Raw genomic sequence first — 22,575 nt, 5'->3', positions numbered from 1 at the left:
TACAAATCATTTCAGTAATTCAAATTTGGTCTATCCCTGAACCATACACCTGTTTGGGACTTCCTTTGTTAACCACGGTTGACGTTTATTCTTCATATCATTACTCATCTAAAGCAAAGGAAAATTCATAGGCAAAAGTTGTAATTACGAGCTACTAGACTCACCAAATTAGTTTATTACACCAATATACACCAAATAAAGATAATTTCAGGTTTTCCCCCTAATGCGAATTTGTCAAAGGAACGACAACGCATCTTCAATAAAAGTTTCCTGTTATGAAGGCCTTATTAAATGTTTTTTATGGTACACTGATATTAGCATAAATGCATGTAATTCATGTATAATTCATTAAAATTAAGTTGATTTAAAGTAAACATAGTAATTAATTGAGAAATATATTAACCATAAAAGCATTTCCAATTGCCAAACAATTTTATTAAGGCAAGCAAAATACGTTTTGAAATAATGTTACAAAAATTAAAATATTCGTCAATTCTTTAGGTCATCTTAGTCTAGACATCTCAGTTTAGCTTAGTACTTATTTTATGTAGTAAAACTCGATTCCTTTATGAAATGTGTTAATGAGCCCCTGTAGATGCTAGTGTGCCTATGCAAATTATAAAATTAGTAAATATTTTAATGACGATAAGTAATGTTTAATACCAAATTTTTAAAGTATATTATGGTTTCTTGTATCTATACTACATTTATTGTTTTTAAAGGTTGTTTGTCAGAATATGAATAAAATGTTTTCGATAGTAAATTGTATGAAACATGACTTTGTAAAGCGTTGTGGAGTACAATGGCTTGTTAGTGACACAAATGACAGTCTAATCCTAATACTATCCTGAAGCTTAACTTTTTCTTAGTGTTTTTGATAGAAAAAAAATTAATTGAAGAAGAACGACTCGAGATTCACTTCTTCTTATCCGGTACACTCTTGACAGAGCGGTCGTGATCGCTATGTAGTAGTGGTAATCAAAGATGTGATGCGCTTCACGACGTTTCGCCATCGTTGCCTATTAGTGGTCATCCTGCTACACTCATTGAGTGTACCTCCTACGGCAGACTTGATCTGGTCAGTCCAACGCGTAGGTGACCTTCCGCGCGGTCTAGTGCCTTCTATCTTCCCCTGGACGACAAGGCGTTCTATGGACTGAATACCACGCCGAGATTCACTAGGTGCAACTAATAAGCATTTAAACGAGTTCTTTGTTTAATTTTAATTTTAAAACCCAATACTAGAATTAAAAATAACAATTTGTGTGGGTTTTATAGTCACTAATAAATAATCTGATAGAGCAGTGTTGGCCTAGTGGCTTCACCGGGCGATTCTCAAACCTGAAGTCAAGTTCAATCTCCGGTTGTGTACTAATGGACTTTCTTTCTATATGTGCATTTAACATCCACTCAAACGTTGAAGGGAACGTCGAGAGTAAACCGACTTGCCTTAGACCCAATAAGTCCACGGCATGTGTTGGGCACAGGAGACTAATAGATTGACAAATTATCATGAAACAGATATAAAGATCTGAGGACTAGACCTAAAAAAGGTTGTAGCACTAGGTTATTTTATTTTTAATAAATAATCTGATTGGTGTATTTGACACCATTGTTTCTACGTTTGACAATAGTTTAAGTGAAAGTTATTTGGTTTTATATTTAATACACTTAAAATGTTAGTACTTAGATATTCTATTTAGTGTTTCGCATAGTTAGAATATTATTTTATATAGTTTATATAGTATCGATACTTTAAAGATAATGTGTAAAATAATAAAAAAAAGTGTGCGTGTACTATTGTACACACGTAAGTGAAACTTCTTTATGACCTTATTTTTCGAAAAATGACCTACTATATACAACTTTACAGAAATTGGTTAAATAAAGTTAAATTAGATAAAGTTTAACAAAAGGCTTTAATCACAAGCATGAATACAAATAATACAATTATTTCATTTTACCTCATTACTACTAAGATTATTACAGAATTTCATTAATTGTAATAGAATTATTACTATCATTGTTGTCGTTATTTTATATTTTTGTTATTATTGGCTTCGAATCAATCGTGGTAGGGTCAAGAAAAATATGATGCGTAACGGAAAAATGTGAAAGTATTTTTTTTCCAACGCCGTTAAGAAATTTCACATCAATAAAAAAAAACAATAATTTGACAATACGGTCAGACGGTAACGGTATGTTGAAACATTGCAGACATTCAAACATGGTTAATGTTTCTTCTACTTTTCCAAATAATACAATTATATTTCCAATTTTTCATAAAATGTTTAAATCGTAAATGAAGAAAGATATGGAGATCTGTATTCGCAAAAACCTTGATGGTATAAATGTCTATCAGTATGTCACAAATATTTACACCAGCCTAATCTCCAGGATTACGGATTACCGTAAAAGCCTCTTTACATTCTACGTCACTTGAAGTATTAAGGTTATTGCACGTAATGTCATTGAAACGTCAAGAAGAAAGTAAACTACGACCTAATAACTAGAATATATTTATTTTGTATGGCCATACTGGAACTATGATTTGTCCCACAATCGATTAGTTTATCCAGGAGTTTTTATAAATTTAAAAAAGTATGTCCTAGCGTGGCTTCTGTAACATTAATTCTATTTAATAAAGTCCTCGGTAGGGTCTTGACCCTACCGAGGACTTTATTTAGACTTTTGAGGAGGACCAGTCAAGGACTGGGGTTCGGCCAAAGAAGAATATGAATATGCGACTTCCAAAGCATGAAAGATCCTTTTATCTTAATTGAACGGATTAAACGGATGTTTTGTTATTAATAATAAAGCAATTGGAATGTATATATTTTCCGAAAAACTTCCGATGTATTGTTAGGCAAAATTAATGCCGTTTTCGTTTGACGACGTGTCATTACGAGTATCACTTGCTGAATATTAATAGATTGAGTCAAAGAATCTGTTATCCATGGACTGCATCCGGTATAGGTCTCGTAGGATTTGAGAAGGAAGTATATAATATTATATTTTTTGCGATGCCCAATAACTGATGTTAGGAATGCTCGTGGAAATGCAATTATTAGCGACTAAATAAATAAAGTAAGTATCAATTGCTCGTGCAATTCGCGGTAGCCAGTTACCGTAAACAAGGGAGTCTAGGATTAATCTCTATGGAGACTGGCGATAATGCACAAGTATGTGCGCAAAGACACGGGCTACTTACACGACGCCAAGACACATGATGCCTTATCAATAATTTTTCGTACTCCGATGGTAACGATGGCCGACCTGAGCGGAGTTGTATGACTATGTCGTAAATAAAAACAATATTAGTTGATCTTGCTTCAAACCTTCAATATAGGTCAAATTACTGTTATCAGTAAATTACTCATAAACTGATGTCCACTCGAATAACGGATATAAACGTGAGTTTTTTACGCTTTATCGAAATTAATAGTTGTCGTGAAAACCATAGATATTATAGTGTAGAATTTTACACAGATTTCCAGATCCGGATTCTTAAATTAGTATTCAAGGTAGCAATGCTAAAAGGTGCAACGTGAATTAATTTCTTCTGCGCATGCTACGATCTTTGACTTATTAAGTACCTAGGTAGCAGTTACTTATTCAATATTATAATACTACCATTTTCATACATGCCGTCTCCGCTTTGGTGGAAGCACATTGTAACGATTGTAGCGGAGTCCGTAATGGGTCCGTTCCGCTCGCATTGGAAGGCTGACATAATAGTTTATGTGTTACTTAAAAGATATACTATTTAACCTGTCTTATGCTTATGAAAAACGCTTGTTCTCAAGACACTGTCAAATATAGTTTGACAGCTCTAGAAACTTTAATGTCATTTCATTAAAATATGTTTTACCATGCGGGCTTAACTTTGTATATATTCTGTAGACTGATATTATCTGACAAATATAGTATGTTTGATATACTCTGTTTATTGTGTTATGTTTATGTATGTAACAGACTAGACGTACCTATATTTTGAGGTTAATTATTTTGATTTATTCTCTTATATTCCCAAATTGCATCTAGCGATGTTTTCGCAGTCGACTGTTTTGGCCCATGTAACACCAATACGTTTAAGTTATATACTATCTAGAATGTATAACCTTAAATATAATGGATAAATATATTAATTTTCCATTTTCAAACACTATATTAAAATCATAGAGCACATCAGGAAAAATACTGGCCTTAACAAAAGTGGACATTAATTCCAATTTTTATTGTCTAATAAATTCAAGTGACCATCTCGAAGAAATGTTTATTGCGACAATTACCTCTAATGTCTAAAACGTTTTATTGTCATGTATCCATTATTTACCTTCAAATGGTCAACCAGATAACTCGATAACGGTCATTAGGTACCTATTTTTAATTTTTGCTCACTGAAAACGTTTTTACGAAGTAATAAAATAATTTGAATATAAAACTTTTTGATTAAAATTTTCACATCAAAATAGAAATGGGTGAATCCTTTGGAATATATAATGTACATCCCTAGTGAGTTACAAGTGTTGTCAATAAATAAATTTAAATCGTATATTTAAGTAAAACTGCTTGCGAAGGGCTATTATAATATAAATGAATATTTAAACGATCCTAGTGCTTGGACATGAATTGCTCCAGTAAAGAGGTAACGCGACTGAATCTCTCGGCTGCATTTCCAGACTCTGAGGCGATCGGCATCATCCACGACTGCTTTAATCTAAAGTGGTATCAAATTAATTCCGTATAATTAGTATTACTATTATTTTCTTATGTAGCCAAGTTCACATTTCAAGGATCATCATGCTCGCCTTAATGTCATTGCTTGTGGCGGCGTCCATGCGTCGGGTTGTCTCTCTCCCTAAAATATGGCGAGGGGGCTGATGGCTGGCCATGCGTGATACTCGTGAACGGGTGCTACTTGTGGTGACTGGTCGTACTTTAATTCGTGTATGCGGTGATGATAATTACTTTGACTGTGTATTTGCGTGTTGTTCCCACAAGAATGTAAGTGCGTGTTCCTATTTCACCATACCTCCTGCTGATGTCATGTGGAACATGGTGTAATGGTTGCAGCTCCTTACAAACGTTGTATAATACAACAAAAAAAACTTGGCGATTAAAATGAGTGATGAATGAGTTTATTGCCAGTTCTTCTCATCCGTTTTACGCCCTTGATTTGAGAACTGGCAGTAAATGTAAAATTAGAAGCATTTAATGTACTTACAGTTCTTTTTTTTTGACGTTCATGAATGTACATTGTGTTACCTATATGAATAAATGATTTTTGACTGTGACTTTGAGTACAAATTAAGTATATAGTATAGTAGTATATTTACTTTTGTGTATGCTATAAATCACAGTGCGCGAAATTATCACATTTTTACGTAAAATTATAAATATGGGAAAGATAATAAAAAAGTAAATAATCTGTCACTGCCTCACTAACGCCTGCATTTAAGATGTAAATTGTCAGTTGTCATAGTTGAAGTGTGATCATTGTGAAGTCTGAATTGTGAATTTAGTCTTACAAAAAACATTCAAAAAATTAACCTATAATAAATTACAAGGAGAATTTTAATTCATTTATTTTAATTTATTTTGTGAACAATGGATCAACTCAGTAAACAACTAGCTGAGGATATTTTCCTTCGCGAGCCTGTGGACGCTCGAATACGGTATTTTTATTTTTTTAAATCAGATTGCACATTATTGTTAATTCAACTAAATAATCGAACATACATATTTTATTATTATGAAAGCAAATTGTTCCTTTTAGAAAACAGAAGGAAAAACCCCAAGATGAAGACCCACATCCAACTCTTAAAGTGGAAATGCAGACCATTAGACTTCATCCCGATTCCCAGAAACATCTTTTGGATACATTAAGATTTATTCATGGACCTGATTTCAAATTTGGAAGTGCTAGCAATTACAAGGTAAAGTTTACTTACATTACCTAATAATATAATAATGTAGCAATTTGATTAAAAAAATAATGTTATTCTAAAGTGTTGGCATGTAATTACTACTTACAGACTAAAGAGTATTAAAACATGATGAAGGCTTTATAGTTTTAAAGTTAACTAATGTGGCTCCCAGTAATAACTATAATTGGAAATTTTATTGAAACAAGTATTATATTTGATGTTCCTTTTAAGTGATCATAAAGGTAAATTTTTATATAACCTTAATATTTGAATTGAATTCATTTGCCTTTTCAGGACAAAGGATCAAACCTAGGCAACAAATATTGGATGGAAAGAGGCAACCTGGTGGTGCAAGGAGGTTGTGATTATTCATTAACTATCAAAGATGATGTCAAGACACCTGAAGTAAGACTTAGAGAATTTGCATTAGCAAAATTAGAAAGGTCTGTGTAAATATTAAAAATAGTTCAGACTTATTTCATTTTGTAATAGCAATTTTTACATATAACTTATTTTTGTTTTATTTTTATATACATTATATACATAAAACATTCTTTATATTCCTTCTTAGAATAAATAGTCCAATAACATTATCACTTGATTAGATGCTGACAATTTTGTTTACAATTCTAATCCAATGAATTTATCTTTATTAACATTCCTAAAATATTTATGCTTTTCATTTCTAGATATCATTTTCATAAGGCACATTGCTCTGAAGCATTGCTAATGGGAGAAGAAAGCACAGATAAGGCTTTGGAAATCTTATCATATAAATATTTTAATGCACATTCAAAGGAGAAACCTGAAAATATACCTCCTGAATCAGAGCTATTAGAGATGAGAAATGATGAAATTGCCGTTCTTGAATCCATTTATGATAGCATATTTAGAATAAAGGACACACACACATGGAGTGTGAAAATAAGTATGAACTATTTATCTAAAATTTATGAAAAAACAACCGTAATTAGAAAAAAGGAAAATGTTAATTTCAAGACGAAAAAGAAAGAAGTTTGTAAACTGTTTTTGAACGGCCCTTGCAGGTTTGGTGCTAAATGTAAATTTTTACATGAAGTCAAAGTCGAAAATGTAGCCGAAGAGAAAATTGAACCTATTAATTATGAAATGGAGATACGGTTTCCCAAAGACAGTGTATACCCATATGAGTGTCCATTAATATTTTTTAAGCTAGAGACTAGAACAAAATTGATCCCAGAACGCACATGTTTATTACTAACAGCAAGGTTATACGAAGAAGCGCTCAACTTTACACGTGATGGTATACCATGCGTGTACTCTTTAATTGAATTATTAAATAACGAAGATGAAATCTTAAATTATATCCAATTTGCTACAAAACAATTCCCGAGTGCAACTGACTCTTTGTTACCACAACTTGAAAATGTAGAAAGTAATATCAAAAAGCCGTCTCATTATAGTATAAGTAAGGTTAAAGAAAATAGGCCTAGTGTAAATATTGAGAATATGATGAGAGAAAATAGAGAAATTGCAAAGAGATATTTTGAAAAACCAGATAACAATAGGTACAATAAAATGATGTCCGGAAGGAAAAATTTACCAGCTTGGCAAAAGAGGAATGATATTTTAAATGCAATGAAAAAATCACAGGTATAACACACTATGTTCATTCAGTATATTATTATAGTTATTTTTATGTAACAGGAGGCTAACAGGCAAGAGGTTCACCTGATGTTAAGTGATAGCACCACCCATGGACAATGACATTGCCAGAAGGCTCGACTACATACATACATATATATGTCGCAGTAAAGTAATTAAATTATAGAGTTAATTGAATCTCTAGATAGTTAATTAAAAATCGATATTCAATCGCTAAAGTTCCGTCAGACAAATGAGTGAACGAAACGTTTAACGAGTTCCTTGACAACAAGCCCAACCTAAGCTAACCTAACCATTTACAATAAAGCAAAACACGGAATTTCCAAGCTCTCAATTCTTCACGATCAAACCGAAATAACAATAACATGAAATAATCATGGCGGAGTCTTGTTTTACATTGTTAATCAACTCGCTGGCTTTCGATCAGACAGATAGTTAAACGTTTCGACGCTGCTTTATTTATGCAATTAACTCTCTGATTTAACTACTGTACATATATACTATCATAGTAATCATTGAAATTAATTATCTCAATGAGAATTATGTTCAGAACTTGTGGGAGTATTATTATTTGTTAGAGAATAACATTATTATTGAAAATAACTTAAACGTTAGAAGATATGTAATAAACGGTCTATTGCGTCATTTAATTATTAGGTAAGCAGATTTACTGCAATTTATCCCTCCCCCCACCTCTTGGCAGCAAAGGTAACCAAAACTCTGAAAAATAATATAGTATATAAACGTCTTACTTTTCTGTAGGCATCATCGAAAATGTATGCGTTCTTAAGCATAGACAATGTGTGGGTAATGTGTGTAAGAAAGTGAATAATTTCTGATGACGTAATCTCCAAATAAGACAATCAAAGACCCTTTATCTGAGTAATATATTTTAATTGGAACCAGTGCTTCCTGGGGGCTTTTTTTTGTATGAGGTGAAAATGCGCTTGCGCAGGCCCGCGCCAAGGATATCGAGCTCGACGCGGGGACTGTGGGGCTGGGTCTACACTGAAATCCCTCTGCTATTCAGAGGGGTAGCAAGAACCGACACACTAAAAACCCCTCAACCCTTCACACGCCCTTAAGATTTCCTGGGGGCTTAGACAAGATGCCTTAACAGTAGTGTATGTAGAAAGTCGAAAACTAAATTTGTATGAAGCTTTGCCGACACGAACTGTCATTTTCTCTGTCTGTAGATTAATTACATCAACATTTCAGGTAATAGTGATAAGTGGAGAAACAGGTTGCGGGAAGAGTACACAGGTGCCGCAATACATTTTGGACGATTGGTTAGAGAACTTCAATAAGGAGCCTCGGCATGTGGAGATTGTATGCACACAGCCGAGACGCATATCTGCAATCGGCGTGGCTGATAGAGTGGCGGAGGAACGGGTTGAGAAGACTGGTCAAGTTGTTGGTTATCAGGTGAGTTTTTCTCAAATTACAAATATATTCTAACCTAACAACATAGGAAGTTTTTTCTAAGTATCATATTTATTATTTACATAATACAAATAGTCATTGAACTTTTGTTTTATGGTTCAAGTAAGCGTGCCACATCTTAAATCCGGTACACTCGCGGCACTGGCATTGAAAAAAAAATGTTTATTATGGAACAATAAGATACAAGTATCACTTATTCCACGTCATTAAATTTGCATACTTAGACATCCCTACTCATCGGCAAAGAAGATAGGATGTAGGCCGAGAGAAAAAGCCGGGGTAAAAAACTCTCAGTATTCTTTAATCAATCATCAAACAACACTTATTTTAAAACAAATAGGAAAATGTTGTACGCATACCCTCTCGGAAGTGAGGCCATTTTGAGCGTGTCAGATGAGCCTTCTGCGCGTTTACCTCTTGTTCTATAAGAAAAATCCACTCAATACCTCTATGATTAGTGTAAGTCGATTTTTTTCAGGGACTAAGAATAATTTTTAAAACTGGCATTCTTTCTGGCTTTTCTATTACTTCACGCAATTTTTGGAGAGCCCTTCTTCTTAAACACCCCCCCCCCCCATGTAACGCGCCGTAACATTTCTGTTTCCAATAGTAAAACGTTTCGTAAATAACCCCAGTAACTCTTTAAACCTAAAACTTAACTTACCAATATGTGGTGTAAAGTAATGGAAAGTAGAAAAGAATATTAACAATAACGCGTAACGATTTACAAATGGAGACCCCCCCCTCCCAAAATTCGTTACGTAATACTTGAACGCTCCCTAAGAGGTGTTATTTTATACGACAGTTTCGAACGCACGTCCTCAAGTTTCAGAGTCGCCCTATGAAACATTAAGCTATTATATAGTTTACTTACGAATTATTTTCTTTGATTAGACTCAAAGAAAGATCTTCTTTGAACCTAACAAGCAAATGCACAGCGATGATAGTCTGCCTTTAGATAAACTTTTTGTATTCAATAATTTTAGATAAGACTCGAAAACAAAATGTCCTCTAAAACACGGCTATCATTTTGTACTACGGGTATTTTATTACGAAGACTGGAATATGACCCCCAAATAACCTCTGTCACACATATAATCGTCGATGAGGTCCATGAGAGGTCGGAAGAGAGTGACTTTCTCCTTCTCATTTTAAGGGACCTTATTAAAGTGAGGAAGGACCTACGGGTGATACTGATGAGTGCGACTTTGAATGCGGATTTGTTTTCTGATTACTTTGACAAGGTTCCTGTTTTGGAAATTCCAGGTACGTCATACAAATGTTTGTGACTTGTTCTCTCATAAAATTAAATTAATTCAACTCATCAATATTGGCTCAGTGTTTTAGTTATTGTTTATAGTAATCTAATTGTGACGTAATTTTCAGGTCGAACATTTCCCGTTGAACAAGTATTTTTAGAAGAAATAATGGATCTAACAAACTATGTGTTAGAAGAAAATGGCCATTTTGCTCGGAAAATAAAGAAAGGTAATTTTTTTTATATATTTGCATTTATATAGCAGAATTAATTTAGGACTAGTTAGTAAATACTAACATTAATCATTTAAATAGAAGCAAAAATGTTTGTATTGAGGATTTGTTTAAAGAATCTTTTTTGAAAAAAAAAAATGTTATATTGGTTTGAATGTTTAACAGTGCAATAAACACGCTTTGTTTGTCGAAGCGTGTTGTCACTTTCGCAACAAATGGATAATTCAATATGATTTTTAATACTTGTATTAATAATATACAAAATGAAAGATAAATACAATTTAAGAAGGCCAATTTATACCATCATACAAATTTTAACAGCTACCCTGTGAATCGGCCCACAGCTCTTTTGGACTGCCTATGTTTATTATTATTTTGTAATACTTGACATGTATTTACAAAAAAACAGCACTAAAATTCTACAATTGATGCCCAAAAATGACCAACATTCTGAAAAATATCGTTTGGAAAATGGCCATTTAAATCACCAACAAGAGCTACAAGGAGCTACAAGTTCTTTATAGTGAAGATATATGCTGTGGCATATATGTCTGGATCGCATTTCACAACACACTTCTATATAAGTGCAAGTTCTGTCACGGACATACGAACGAATAAATATTACCTTAGTACAAGATATTCACTAGTATTGTAGAACATTAATTCAACATATTATTGTATAGGATTGTAATATATGTAAAAAAAAACTTTTGTGAACTTTATTGTAAAATAATCTGGAAACCAAGTTGAGCCCGGTGTTTGTTTCACGTTTTCGAACTAAATATTTTCAGCCGACAAAAAGATCGATTTCGAAACTGAAATTGAAACGTCTGATGTGCGTTCGGAAGCGTGCGTAGAGCCTAAAATGTCGATACGAGACGAGAATCTCACTATATCACAGGTTTTGGCTCGGTATCCGAAATGCAATAGGGTGACTTGGAAAAATCTGTTTTTAATGGATACAGAAAAGGTAAAAAAAAAATTTTTTGATCCTAATAAGTCATGATTTGATTAATCCATTTAATGTTTCGATTTTAATAAATGTTAATTGGGTCTTAGGCCCTATCCCAGCACGAATTGTTGTGTCAGTGTCACGGAGTGGACTGCGGTGCGCAGTGGAGGGCTGGAGCACTGAGGCGCACCTCCCCTTAATAACAATTATGTAAAACATTAATTTAATGTAATTTCGTAATATTTTTTTCTGAAATGTATTACTTGGCTTGCGATAAATATATCGTGTTAATTGCAAAATTGTGTTCTATATACAGTTTCGTCATAAAATGAATTCAAAGTGTCAAAAATTGGCTATGTTTGGATTTTTTTCGAAGCGAAGTTATTTAAATCGTGTATCGATCTTGCAAAATCTAAATAAACTACTCAACTCCACCATATATTTTTTCCATTCGCCCTACTTCAAGAAAGTTACGAGAAACGAAACATAGTACTTTTTCGGAGTTTAGCGACCGGATCCGGTCCTTAAGAAAAAACCCGGTTCTGTCTCGTGACTCTCTAACGCTGAACGAATTTGTATGGCATGTACGAATTACATTAGCAGGCTTTGTCACGTGACCATTTACATACCAATTCGTTTACAGTTAGTGGGTCACGCCTGTCGAAAAGTGATTCTTGTCTCAAGCCCCAACTGAAAGTATTGTGGACCAATAGAGTAGGCCGTCTGTTTCATTCATTGTATTGTCTTTTGTTAACATAGCTTTTACACATTGAAAGAAAACACTCTTTTACCGGATTGAAGCTATGTATTATATAAACTTATAATTATTTCACATAATTAAATTTTTTTCCGACGTTTCACAGCGTGCGTGGTTACGGTTACGTAAAGCACGCGAAACGATCATTATGTAAAATAATTAAAAGTTTATATAATACATAGCTTCAATCCGGTAAAAAAGTGTTTTCTTTCAATGTTTCATTAATTGTTCTAGTTTAGGCTTCAACAAATCAAACCCAGCACATAGTAGGAACTAAGTTATTCATACGCTAATAACTCTTTTTTTTAATTTGCATTCCTTAACTACGCTAATGTTCTATGCTCGTGTTATTACGAATTAAGTTTGGTGGCGGTGTTTTTGTATGGATAGATAGATATCTAAACACTTTATATCAATGAAACACTTTTGTTTGAAGCGCTTAACAACTGGCGTTAATTGTTTAAAACACGAGCTTATAAATAAGATATTATTAGGGGTAGTGGGGTTAACAATAAACTAACTTGACATATTGAGGAGTTCGTAAATCTAAGTGACAATTAACATAAGTGGAAATTATCGGAAACTAGGATGTCAAATTTGACACACTACCACACCAAAGTGTGGTAAAAACTAAAGGCCACATATTCGCTTCAAGTGTGCGATTATTGTTAACATTTTGTTAACTAATTATTAAATAAAATATACGTAAGTTAACTAGTAGTTAGGTTACAATAGTCACGGCTGGTTAGATTTTAATGAAATTTCTGTGTCTGATTCGAGAATAGTTAAGATTTACAATTATGTGTGTTTAAAACATCTGTACAGGATAACGTCTGTTGGGTTTGATAGTATCTATATGTGTTCCTTAAATTAACATTTAAAGACTTAAGAGAAAAAAATATTGTATATAAATTTTCAGATAAATATAGAACTAATAGAACACGTTCTAACGTACATTGTGTCCGGTGACCATAACTGGCCCAAGGAGGGCGCGATCCTAATATTTCTTCCTGGAATTGGTGAAATAATGTCGCTCCATGATCAACTAGCTGAAAGCCATACATTTAGTCCAAAGTAAGTATATAAAGGCATTTTGAACTTTATCTTAAACGTTAAAAATTAACCGTCGGTGCCTAACTGCAAGTATGACAAAAAACTTAACAAAAATATAAATGTTTTTTTTTGCTCTCCTTTTGATTTAGTTATGTTCAATTATTTATTTTCTGTAGTGTAACGAAGTGTTAATAAATAAAATAAGCTTACAAGCTACCAAAAGTAAAAAAAGGTTCAGCCCCCCATGGGACAAATTCTGACGGATGGTGCGTTGGCATGTCACTCCGAGATCCAAAAAAGCGTATTACACGTTATTCAAGTCCAGTGTTGACAGGAAAGTGAGCTTTAGGTAATGCTAGGTTGAGCTTTAAGAAGTTAGGAATATCGATTTTTAATTAACTGATTCAATTTACTTTACTGCTACATATATATTATAGTTTTAATATACAACATAAACTACAAACATTTCTGGGCTTTGTTGGATGTTGGGATATACCATAACAAAATTAAATCCAAAAGTGTTTTCGTTTCCGATAAATTTGTGGACAAACATACACTTAAAGCACACATTCTTGGAATATTTCTTTCAGAAAACTCGTTTTATTACAGAACCGGAAAATACAAATTGATACCCCTGCATTCGACACTGTCAAGTGAGGAACAAGCATCTGTGTTCATGAACCCGGGACCCGGAGTTCGGAAGATCGTGCTATCGACCAACATCGCTGAGACATCGGTCACTATTGACGACTGTGTGTTCGTTATTGATGGAGGCAGGATGAAGGAGAAAAGGTATATTCTTGAGGTTTTTGGCTTAATGCGACTTTTAACCCTGACGTCCAGAGTTCTAATCACAGCTGTGCACTTTGTATGCCCTCGTACTCGAATAAATATCGTGAGGAGTATCACGTATCAGGTACAGAAGATACTTTGCTATTAAGAAGAAAAATAGAACTAGTCACCGCTGTGGTCCTGATAGAATCCCAGAGCGACCCCAGAGCCTTTTTTTAATGAGGTGAAAATGCGCTTGCGCAGGCCCGCGCCAAGGATGTCGAGCTTGACGCGGGGACTGTGGGGCTGGGTCTACACTGAAATCCCTCTGCTATTCAGAGGGGTAGCGAGACCCGACCCACTAAAAACATCTCAGCCCTTCACACGCCCTTAAGATGGGCCCTCGGGGTTCGCCAGGCATTCTACCCAAAAACCCCAGAGCCTAACCTAACATGGCCCTGTAGCAACAGCCCGAGGTGGTTTTAGTGGGTTTTGCTCATTCAATCTCTAAAAAGCAGACTCAGGTGTGGGTTGAGTCCCACAAACCCTTGCCAATTTGTGGGGCTGGAAATGCGCATTATAAGTATCTTGTTGTCTTCTAACAAGTGTCGTGTTTGCATAAATAATATAGGAAAATTGTCAATCCAAAAAATGTAGTATTTTGTATCAATAGAGTCGTATATCAATTCATCAGTCATCATGGCATTCTCTCGTCGTTTATTAAAAGTCAAAGTGTTATGCATACACAATTATATACAAAATTTATAAAAAAAAATTTTTTTTTATAGAATACTAGCTGCCCCCGCGAACTTCGTTTCACCTTAATGTGGTTTTAGTTAGCCTTAATACCGTGACACGATAGAATAATTTCACTGTATTATCGTCACTATAATTTGAATTTGATTGAATGCTAACACCAAAACTAAAAAAGTAGAAATAATTGAATTTAACGGTATTTCGTTTACTACAAAATAAATTTAATTTATACTTTAGCCTCAATAACGCGTGGTAATCATGATATTGAATTGTAGCTTATATGACACGTTTGTCGGTTTACCATAGCAGTGCCATCTATTGATCACTTACTCAATGCAGTCGAAAAGTGTCGATATCTGTTAGAATCTTTTGGAGTTAACAGATAATTGTGACTGTCAATTAATTATAGACAAATAATTTACAAAAAAATAAAATTGCGACTATAATTAAAGATCTAAGTTATCCTATCTCTTAAGTTGGACCAGACTGCTCACGGTGGGCCATTTTAATTTAAAATCGGTTCAGTAGTTTAGGAGTCAACCGCGGACAAACATCGTGACAGGAGATTTATATATATTAAGGAGGAGATTTATATCGAACATCCAAATCTATTTATTTTATTTATTTCGTAATATCTAACAAAATATAAACAATTACACTAAAGATAGGGAAAAAACAATAAAAAAAATTCAATACATTAAACTAAGTCATACCAAATTTGGCTGTGTTGTGTGATGGTGTTAAAGTGAGGGTATGCACGTGAAGGTGTGTATGTAGGGTGTGTTCATGATGTCATGATACTGATGCGCTATGGATATTTTTAAGCATATTCGGCTAGCTTAAACCAGTCAAGGCTTGTCTAATAGTAGTAATAATAATTTTAGATTCGATTCAAATCGTAACATGGAATCCCTAGACTTGGTTTGGGTATCACGTGCGAACGCGAAACAGCGTTGCGGTCGAGCTGGACGAGTGATGCCGGGTGTCTGTATACACTTATTTACCTCGCATAGATACAATTACCATATAGCTGAACAACCTGTGCCGGAAATACACAGGGTACCCCTCGAACAGTTGCTGCTGAAGTTGAAGATTCTTCCGCTGTTTCAGAATATGAGCGTTCACGAAGTTCTCGGTAAGTCTTATTTCTCTAATATTAATCTTACAGCCACAGATATACATATCATAAAAGAAAACACAGTATACAAAGTCAAAACAGATTACATTATAAAATAATAGATAAAAAAACATTAATGATTATTATCTGTCCGTCTTTTCGCGGAAATACTCTTTTCAGGTCAGGTCAAATTCTTGACGTAATTAAATAGTAGAAAAAAATTGAGGCAGTTGCTGAAGTATTTCCGTGACTCAGAATTTAGGGTCTTAACACATTAACTGCCGTTTACTCACGGTCGGCACGGCTACTATAGTCCCGCTCCACTCGGATCTGAAAAATGTTTTTTTTATTTATACATATGTTCAAACATTCATATTTACTTAATCAAAATTCGCCATTAAGTGTTGTTGTTTGACTATTACTTTAATCTATTGTTAAGGCATTCAATGTGTTAAAAGGCCGGAAATCGCGAGCACTCTGGCATCGAGAGTACGGTATCATTTAACATCAGGTGCCTCCTGTCCCGTTTCTATAAAAAGCTATTCTAAAACTAGATTCCTAGGTATGGATTCGCTATTATAGGAGCGTTTATGATATGGTAAGCCTACGTTAGTCCAACGACTCAAACGACGAGATTAACAATTATAAAATCTCCAATATTTTAATGACTTATGTAAAACTTTTATGTATCGTTTATTTTCTTATATCGTTTGTATTATAACTTAAACTATTTTTATTATATACGAGTTTTAACTCCATCGTTCTGCTAATCAAAGACTGAGGTAAATTCTTGGTGTGATACAGGTTTTATTTTAATTTAAGCCTTATTTGTTTACGAAAAGTAGTAAAGCCGCGATAGAGTCAATAAGATGTCTTAAAATAACAAAAGCCAAACGTTTTTACTCTTGTTTTCAGCAAAAACCATCGAACCACCAGAGAAGCACAACATAGATGGCGCTTTATCACGTCTCCAAGACGTGGGAGCGTTGGACAAGGGGTTTCAGCTCACTGCGCTCGGGAAGCACCTTGCCTCGTTGCCCGTGGATGTCAGAATTGGCAAGTTAATGCTCTTCGGCGCTATATTCTGCTGCGTGGACTCAGCACTCACTATGGCAGCTTTTTTGAGTCATAAGAGCCCGTTTGTTGCGCCCTTTGGAAAGAAGGTATGTCTGTTTCTGTGTTTGCTTATGTGACATTTGTACGTATACCGATGTATACGTAGAACGCGGTACTGCGCTACTAAATCGACTTTACAGACAAAACTTAAAAAAAATGCATTTTTAAAAGTTTGATCTATTACTAAATACAGTGTAAACTCCATGTAACGTCCATAGATTTAACAACGAACTCATTAAAGCGTCGGAATGAATTGGCTTTGGTTGGTTTAGCGTGTCTTCCATACAATGACACTCAACATAGCATTTCACTCTCAATAACGACAACAATTGAGTAATAAAGTACTTTTTATGTTGCTACAAATAGTAAAAACTGCGGAGTTGTGTACGCTTTATTATGCATACGGACTTTCTAAGAAATGCGTTATTTTGTTTACAAATGGGAATTGCTTGCTCGTGTAGACCGTTGTTGACCATGACTAATAAGTAGGAGTCATGGATTATTACGTTTTTCTTCTCTCTATTTAACGAACCCATAAAATGCACAGTCAGTGTCGTTATATAGAGTTTACACTGTACTTTAAATAACGTGTTTTAAATTTTAATTGTGTTGATTTTGGCATTATTATTGTTACAAATTTAATTCCAGGCTGAAGCTGATGCCAAAAGACGTGAGTTCGCTTGCTCGAATAGTGATCAGTTGACTACGCTCAAGGCTTATAAGGTAAGTTAAAATAATACATACATACATATCGACATAGTTTTCAACATTCCTGTGAGAAATTTGGTATTATTTTACAGAAATGGCAGCAAGCGATGAAATCGAGTACGTACGCGGGTTTAGTGTTCGCGAACGAACATTACCTTTCACACAAGACACTGCTAATGCTAGCGGATATTAAACACCAATTGTTGGGGCTTCTGGCCTCTATAGGCTTCGTCCCGGATATGCCTGCGTTGAGGAAGAAAATGTGGAGGGATTCTGTTGCCAAATTGACGGGAGATGAGGTATACTAATAAATTATATTAATAAATTTCTTATGATTTTCTAAAAAAAAAAAGTATAAATGATAAAAATTTGTATCGGGAGTGCTGGTTTTCTCTTATTAATCTTTTTATAAGTAACCATGGTGTTGAACCTGGTCAACCGCGTTAATGACGTCATCGGGTGTTCGTAAATAGTGTGTACGTCAAATGAAATAGACATTTTTTAAGCGACTTAAAAAAAATCATTTCTTTTTTTAGGTTTCTTAATTCGACCTTATACAGTCAAAACTTATATATTGACCAAAATCAAAGGGATTCTAATCGGAATTCTATTGTATTAGGTACTTAATAACAACGTCATCGGTTGTTACGACTATCGGTTTTAACGACCAATTATCAGTAGTCCTATATATTTATAACAAATTTTGACAATATTGTTATGAGCGTTCACATTAGTGTTCGTTTATGAGCCGATTTTGGGCAGGAGATATCCCAAAGGTGGTACCATAATTTAGAATCTTATTGTGGCACTCCAGAGAAATGGACTCTAAATCTTTTAAAACGAAAAAAAAAACATTAAATAATTACTTAGAAAATGTATTTTTTAAATTTTCAGTTAAATTCCAACGGCAACAATGATCGCTTGCTGGCCACGATATTATGCGCTGCGCTTTATCCGAATGTTGTTAAGGTATTCATTTTAATTTACTACTAAAGTGCTAAAGGTTATGTCTGGATAGTGGGGGGTTCAAGGGGGTTAATGTCAAAACAGGGCAACAATACCCTCATATTTAGAAATAGGTTAGAGATATAAGCGACTTGAGTAAGAGGCCGTTCAAGTATTTCGTAAGCAGAATTACTGGAATTTATCCCCCCCCCCTTGTCAGCAAAGCTCTCAAAAATAATAGTACATACGTCTTAATTTTTGCATGCATTTCGTTCTTAAGCATAGTGAGCGTTTAAGTATAACGTTACGCAATTTTTGGAGATTCTCGACCCCCCCCCCCTATGAAACGCACCGTACCGTTTTCTGTATCCAATAGTAAAACGTTTCGTGACCAGCCCCAGTGACTCTTTATACCTAAAACATACCATTATGTGGTGGAAAGTACTGGAAAGTTGAAAATAATATTATCAGTACGCGTAATTCAATCCCCGCCCTGCATCGTTTTACAAGTGGAATCAACCCCCCCCCCCAAATTCGTTACGTAATACTAGTATGCTCCCATAGAAGAAAACGTATACGTACGTACGTTATACTTGAACGGCCCCTAATGACAAACAACTCATTTTTAATTTCTCATAAGGCCCACGCAACTGATGCTGGAGCAACAGAAAAATGAGGAATAGGTTTCAAAAACTAAATTAGGTTTTAGTCCCAGGATACTCTACGGGATCCAAAGAAATCGAACGGATTTTTGTCTAGTAATTAAATATAAAGATTTTTGATGAAGAGGCCTATTACCAGTTGTCACGAATTAAATGTTTTATTAAATAAAAATAAATCAGTGGCGCTACAACCTTTTTAGGTCTAGGCCTCAGATTTCTGTATCTGTTTCATGTGTCAATCTAATAGGCCTTTCCATGATACACATTTTCACACACACATTTCCATAAGGCGAGCCGGTTTCCTCACGATGTTTTCCTTCACCGTTCGAGCGAAAGTTAAATGCGCACATAGAAAGTACATTAGTGCACAGCCGGGGTTGGAACCTACGACCTCAGGTATGAGAGTCGCTAATTTTTTTTATAGAACAGGGGGCAAACGGGCAGGAGGCTCACCTGATGTTGAATGATAGCGCCGCCCATGGACACTCAATGCCAGAGGGCTCGCGAGTGCGTTGCCGGCCTTTTAAGAATTGGTACGATCTTAGTCGAATTGGTTCGGACCAGTCAACACTGCTTTATTGTTTTATTAACTAATGCTTATAGTACGTTTTTCGTTTTAGGTTCTAACGCCGGAAAAATCGTTCCACATGCAAGCAAGCGGGGCTATACCACGACAGGCCAAGTCAGACGAATTAAAATTCCGAACTAAATCGGACGGCTATGTCTCCCTCCATCCGTCGTCGGTTAATTTCACAATAGGACATTACACCAGCCCCTATTTAGTGTACCAGGAGAAGGTCAAGACGACCAAAGTGTTCATCCGGGAGTGTTCTATGGTGCCGCAGGTGCCGCTTGTTCTATTTTCTGGTATGTTTATTTTTTTTAAGAATCTGGTGAAGGGGTTGAACCTGATGAGAAGTCATATTTAACATCACATGGGATGAAGGCTTGCAGTTTTCAGCCGTTGTTTAACCGCAACTATCTTAATATATGTGTGTCGTGATCGCGATTGCTATGGCTATTGCGAGTTGCAGCAATAATCTCGCGACCGACTAATCTTTGTACAAATACATATGTATATGGAAATTAAAAATTTTGTATGTAATAAAATGTGTGTAAAAATATAGCGTCAAATATGTCAAACTCTACTTTAGAAGATTTGACAGCGCTCAAGACGAGATTGTGTCTTGGGTTACGAATTAGAATATGGACCCAAATAAGCAACGAGTGTTTCATTAGGTGCTTAATGATGTCTGCTAAATTAATTATATACTGTGGGAGGAAATCATCGAAGCAGAAAATTATATATTAACAAACACATTTAACTTTCATACGTTTTTGTCTATAAGAAAATTACGTGCACAGCAAAACAATATAAATATTTGTTATAAAACTGAAATGGTATTACTTCGCATTTAAAAGTTTACTAATATAGCCTATAGATGGCGTTAAACCAAAGTTAAATTACTAGTTACAGTGCCATCTGTAGTGTGTGAGTATAAATCACAAATTAAAATCTATGATAAACGCCACCTAGTGTTGAAAAGCATAAAATCTGAGAAGGTTGCTTAGTCACAAGAGGGCGCGTATTTAAATGAATTTCGGACGGAATATGCTCTATATTAAAAATCTTTTCAGGTTGTAATTTGGTTGTTGAACTTCACAACGGCACCTTTATTGTGTCATTGGAAGATGGCTGGATCATGTTCCAAGTGGAAAACCACGAAGTGAGTATAACTTTACCTATTAAAATTGACAAAACAATTATTTTTAGGAAAAAAATGCAATATTAATTTGACCAACAATTGGACGATATTTCAATAATATAATACATTTTGCAGTAGCAAAACCTGTAAAGCTCCTTTAAGAGTTTAAGTAAACCGCGTTAAGAAACAAGAGGGTTTTGAATTTATGAAATATAATTATCAAAAAGTCCGTTCAAGGATTACGTAAGCAGATTTACTGCAATTTATATATTCCTTTCCTTATTTGGTGATTAAATCAAAGACCGCCATACCCTATAGTGCTTACGTAATACTTGAACGGCCCCTATACTATGATTAATTCTCTGTAGTTTAATATTTTTTTATTTTTCAAAAGTATAATTTAATAATCGCGGGTTTATAATTATTAATTTAATAATAATATTTTTTTCTAATATTCCTTTCAGGTTGCTGAGATGTTAAAAGCAATTCGAATAGAGCTTATAAATCTTTTAGAAGAAAAAATTAATGATCCGTCTCTAAATTTGCTTCATTACGAAAAGGGTAATAAAATTATTAAGACCATCGTGCAAATTATTACTAAAGATTAGTTACCATATATTTTCGTTTGTACAGTTTCCGTTGTAAATAAAAAATGTGTTTTGTTTTCGACTCAATAGATGGCGCTATATTAAAGTTGTTAATTGTCTTTAGTTGTTCTCATTTAACCCAAATGATTGTCCTAATAGGGAACGAAGCCGTTATCATTACGAAAAGTGCATGGCTTGCGTGTTTTGATTAATTATTTATAGTTAAAATAAAAAAAATAACAATACATAATGAAAATTTATGATACATGTCTGTTCCATCCAACGCTTCAAAGTAAATCTTTGCACCATCTTTGAACATAGTTTTTTTATATAGATTAAATATATTTAAATAAATGTATAACAATAAAAAAGCGCTTGAATTTAAACAACGGTAGCGCTTTTTTAGCAATAATAGTTTAATAGTGATTTTTTTTTGTTTTGTGATATTGTGCTATTGACAATAACTGTTCCTTGTTCGAGATGTAAGTAAATTTGTACTTAGTATAAGTATTATTTGAATATTATATATATTTTGGAAAGTGTGTTTTATTAAAAAAAATATCAAACTTCTCTTTACTTTGATTATAAAATAATTGTGACGCCTTGACTCTTAGTTGACCGCAGATTTTTTATGTTCTTTGGGCATTTGTTTTAATAGGCAATGGGTGATCCAACTTCTATCCATGACAAACGCCGCCTTTGTCTAAGGCATTTTTCTGTCTAAGGCATTTTGCTTTCCTTGCTATGTTTTCCTTCACCATGATTTGCTCTTACGGCCTAGGAAATGAGGTTCTAACTACACCGTTCCTAACGTAAAAACAGACCGAAGAGTGCTTACAACAAATAATTCGAGAATGATCGGTTTAATTGACGACAACAGTACTGATAATGTCACATATAATTCTTAAATATCAAATTTTTGGAATTTATTTGTGAA

General features: G+C 34.3%; 1 protein-coding gene across 2 annotated transcripts; it reads left to right on the top strand.

Annotated features, from left to right (window-relative positions):
• Window positions 1-5,534: 5,534 nt before the first annotated feature.
• On the top strand, window positions 5,535-21,757 carry LOC123710780 (putative ATP-dependent RNA helicase DHX57). 2 transcript variants are annotated; one of them, XM_045662977.1, is made up of 18 exons: window positions 5,535-5,678; window positions 5,780-5,939; window positions 6,225-6,373; window positions 6,620-7,562; window positions 8,793-8,999; window positions 10,004-10,283; window positions 10,404-10,505; window positions 11,300-11,478; window positions 13,137-13,291; window positions 13,880-14,062; window positions 15,682-15,932; window positions 16,830-17,077; window positions 17,679-17,753; window positions 17,831-18,037; window positions 18,633-18,707; window positions 19,966-20,212; window positions 20,984-21,072; window positions 21,516-21,757. In XM_045662977.1, the coding sequence occupies exons 1-18, from the start codon at window positions 5,611-5,613 to the stop codon at window positions 21,657-21,659; spliced, it is 3,762 nt and encodes a 1,253-aa protein (XP_045518933.1). In that variant the 5' UTR covers window positions 5,535-5,610; the 3' UTR covers window positions 21,660-21,757. The 2 variants fall into 2 exon arrangements, with proteins under 2 accessions (XP_045518933.1, XP_045518942.1); XM_045662986.1 differs by lacking the exon at window positions 5,535-5,678 and having other exon boundaries at window positions 5,812-5,939; window positions 6,225-6,335.
• Window positions 21,758-22,575: the final 818 nt, after the last annotated feature.

The sequence above is a fragment of the Pieris brassicae genome, chromosome 1 (assembly GCF_905147105.1).
Source record: "Pieris brassicae chromosome 1, ilPieBrab1.1, whole genome shotgun sequence".
In the NCBI taxonomy this organism is placed as follows: Eukaryota; Metazoa; Arthropoda; class Insecta; order Lepidoptera; family Pieridae; genus Pieris; species Pieris brassicae.
The sequence above is the reverse complement of the archived record's forward strand: the minus strand, read 5'-3'. Positions and strand labels throughout refer to the sequence as shown.

Bases quoted from the DNA above. Each gene is read 5' to 3' on its own strand.
- LOC123710780 (XM_045662977.1), top strand. From the start codon at position 5,611: ATGGATCAACTCAGTAAACAACTAGCTGAGGATATTTTCCTTCGCGAG. The intron at 14,063-15,681 runs GTATATTCTTGA...TAATAATTTTAG, and splicing joins GGCAGGATGAAGGAGAAAAG to ATTCGATTCAAATCGTAACA. The intron at 15,933-16,829 runs GTAAGTCTTATT...TCTTGTTTTCAG, and splicing joins GAGCGTTCACGAAGTTCTCG to CAAAAACCATCGAACCACCA.